Genomic DNA, 2,982 nt, shown 5'->3' with positions numbered 1-2,982 from the left:
GACGCGTACTGGGTTGGAACAGGTAATTAAAGGAAGTTATGTAACGTTAAGCTGGCTGCCACTCAAAAGCAAGGGTTTTTAAGATGCCATATAACCCTTTCCGTCCACAAACCAGATTTCGCTAGCAAAAAACTGAGACAGGCAGAACACAGAAAAAGGCTTTCCCAAGAATCCCAACCCCTAAACCTTGAACCATCTCTTTCTTTCCCATACGCTTTGGCCAAGTCTGTCCGAGTCTGACTTAATACTGCAATTCCCAATTTGGAGCGAAGTGATGATCTGAGTCGTGTCCCGGGCCCGGCCCCGGCCCCACACGCTCTCTTTTACCGCCGACACCCCCCATTTAATTGCTTCAACTGCATTCGTAAATCGTAACACACCCGCCCCTCCTTCCCCGAACCCAATTCCCCCCACCACGGTACCACCACCCACCTGCGCCCATACTTATATCTTTGCCATTGATCTCATTCCATTCACTCCAACTTTCATCTTCAGAGGTCCATTTACTCTGCTCCTCACCTCCCACTACATGATACATCCCCTCATTGCTCCAAGCCTTCCTTCTTTTTGGGCTTCCGCTTCTTATTCTCTTTTCTAGTTTCTGCTTTGATCTGGTGGGGACTGGGGAGTCAAAATAACATCTGTTAACTAATGTTAATGGCGCCGCCTGGTCCCAGCGTCCGCTTCTTCTTAGTCCTCCTCCTCCTCTCTTCTCTTTCTTCCCCAGTCGTTTTTGCAGATGATTATCTTTATGAAGAGTGCTTGACGGTTCCATCTTCGGTTTTCATAACTTCTGTCAAGTCCGCTATTGACGTAGTGAGCAATGTCGTATCTCTGGTTTCCAAGTTAACCAATGAATTCAACGATTTTCGTCTTTCCACCGCCATTAACGATTGTGTCGATTTGCTTGGTTTCACTGTCGATGAGTTGACCTGGACCCTCTCTACATCACATAATCCCTCCTCCGGTAATTAATTAACCACCTAACTTTCTCGTCTTTTTTTAATTTCTCTCAAATCATCAGTTTTTGGCTCAAAACTAACTTTGTAATGTTTGTCACGGCCGCCAGGGAAGGACAATAGGACGGGTAATCGGGTATCGGACTTGAGTTCATGGCTGAGCGCCGCAGTCGGGAACCAAGACACCTGCATGGAAGGATTAGAGGGTACCTCCAGCTTCGTGAAGAGCATCGTCGGTGGGAGCCTTGGCCAAGTCACCTCCCTCGTCGCCGACCTGCTTGCAATGGTACGTACCGATATTCCTACTGTGAGGATGACATCATCTGGACCAACGGCTGGGAGGAAGCTTCTTGATGTCCCGGCCGGCGAGGGGTACAATGGTTTCCCAGGTTGGGTGAATACCGGAGACAGGAGGCTGTTACAGACAGAGTCACAGGGATTGTCGGTAGACGTGGTGGTGGCGGCGGATGGGAGTGGGAATTACACGAGAGTGATGGATGCGGTGGAAGCAGCCCCCAACAACAGCACGAAAAGATATGTGATTTACGTAAAGAAGGGAGTGTACAAGGAAGTGGTGGAAATCAAGAAGAAGAAATGGAACCTCATGTTCATCGGCGACGGCATGGATCAAACCGTCATTTCCGGCAACCGCACCAAAGTTGACGGGTGGACCACTTTTCATACTGCTACATTTGGTAAGCTAGCTAGTTAAGTTTGCTTTCTTCCTTTTATTATTATTATTATATTTTTTCTTCTTCATTCATAGACATTACCCATTACACACTGGCGGAGCAGATCCTTCAACTCTTGCTTTAAAACCTTAATAGGGAGGGGAGTGGGAGTCATAAACGACAAAAGCAATCAGGGATCTGATAAAGAAAAGGCAATAAAGAGGACGGGGAAGGTTTCTCTATTCTCTACTCTCTACTCTGTACTCTCTAGTATGTGTGTGGAGTATGTCAGTTTCTAAAGTGGAAGTAGGAAATTTGATTTGGAAAAGGGTTTTAGGGACCGTCTTCCAAGTCCACAGTGCGTCTGTGCCCCTCCGTTCTCGACGGCATTCCGTACACGTTCTGTTTACATTTCGGAGCTTCATCCCTCTCCCGGCCCCCCTTCCCTCTGTCTGTTTAGTATGCACATAACATAACATATCTGTTCCTCTCCTGACTCACGAATCAAGTTCTAATCAAACAAACTAATTGCTAATATATAAGTAAGTAAAGTAGTAAGTATAAAATGAAAGGGAATTGGGGGTGGGGGGCAACTGGAACAAAATCTGAAATGTGTCGTTGGTTGGTTGCAGCTGTGAATGGGATGGGATTCATAGCTCGGGATATCACCTTCGAGAACACGGCGGGACCACAGAATCACCAAGCAGTGGCGCTGCGAGTGGACTCGGAAATGTCGGTGTTCTTCAGATGCGGAATCAGGGGATATCAGGACACCCTATACGCCCACTCCCTCCGCCAGTTCTACCGCGAGTGCCTCATCACCGGCACCGTCGATTTCATCTTTGGTAACGGCGCCGTTGTATTTCAGAACTGCCAGATCCTTGCCAAGAAGGGCCTCCCGAACCAGAAGAACACCATCACCGCACATGGCCGCAAGTTATCCAACCAGACCACCGGCTTCTCCTTCCAATTCTCCAACATCTCCGCTGACTCCGATCTTCTAGCTGCCGGTCCCAACTCCACCCAGACCTACCTAGGCCGACCCTGGCAACTCTACTCCCGAACTATCTTCATGCAGTCCTACATAGGCAGCGTCATAAATCCCGAAGGATGGTTGGAGTGGCAGGGCAACTTCGCCTTGGACAGCCTCTTCTATGGGGAGTACATGAATGATGGACCCGGATCCGCCCTGGGTGGCCGAGTGAACTGGACTGGCTTCCATGCCATGAATGACTCCACCCAAGCTTCCAATTTCACTGTCGCTCACTTCATAGATGGCAATTTTTGGTTGCCTTCTACGGGCGTCAAATATACCGCCGGTTTGACCACCTAATAAAAAGTTAATTTTAATA

General features: G+C 48.4%; 1 protein-coding gene across 1 annotated transcript; it reads left to right on the top strand.

The window, feature by feature from the left end:
• Positions 1–365: 365 nt before the first annotated feature.
• On the top strand, positions 366–2,982 carry LOC122071760 (pectinesterase/pectinesterase inhibitor PPE8B). Its single transcript, XM_042636169.1, has 3 exons — positions 366–967; positions 1,070–1,654; positions 2,263–2,982. Exons 1-3 carry the CDS (start codon positions 652–654, stop codon positions 2,961–2,963), a joined length of 1,602 nt encoding a protein of 533 aa, XP_042492103.1. The 5' UTR covers positions 366–651; the 3' UTR covers positions 2,964–2,982.

Source organism: Macadamia integrifolia, chromosome 2 (assembly GCF_013358625.1).
Source record: "Macadamia integrifolia cultivar HAES 741 chromosome 2, SCU_Mint_v3, whole genome shotgun sequence".
NCBI classification, from domain to species: Eukaryota; Viridiplantae; Streptophyta; class Magnoliopsida; order Proteales; family Proteaceae; genus Macadamia; species Macadamia integrifolia.
This window is presented reverse-complemented; position numbering and strand designations above follow the sequence as displayed.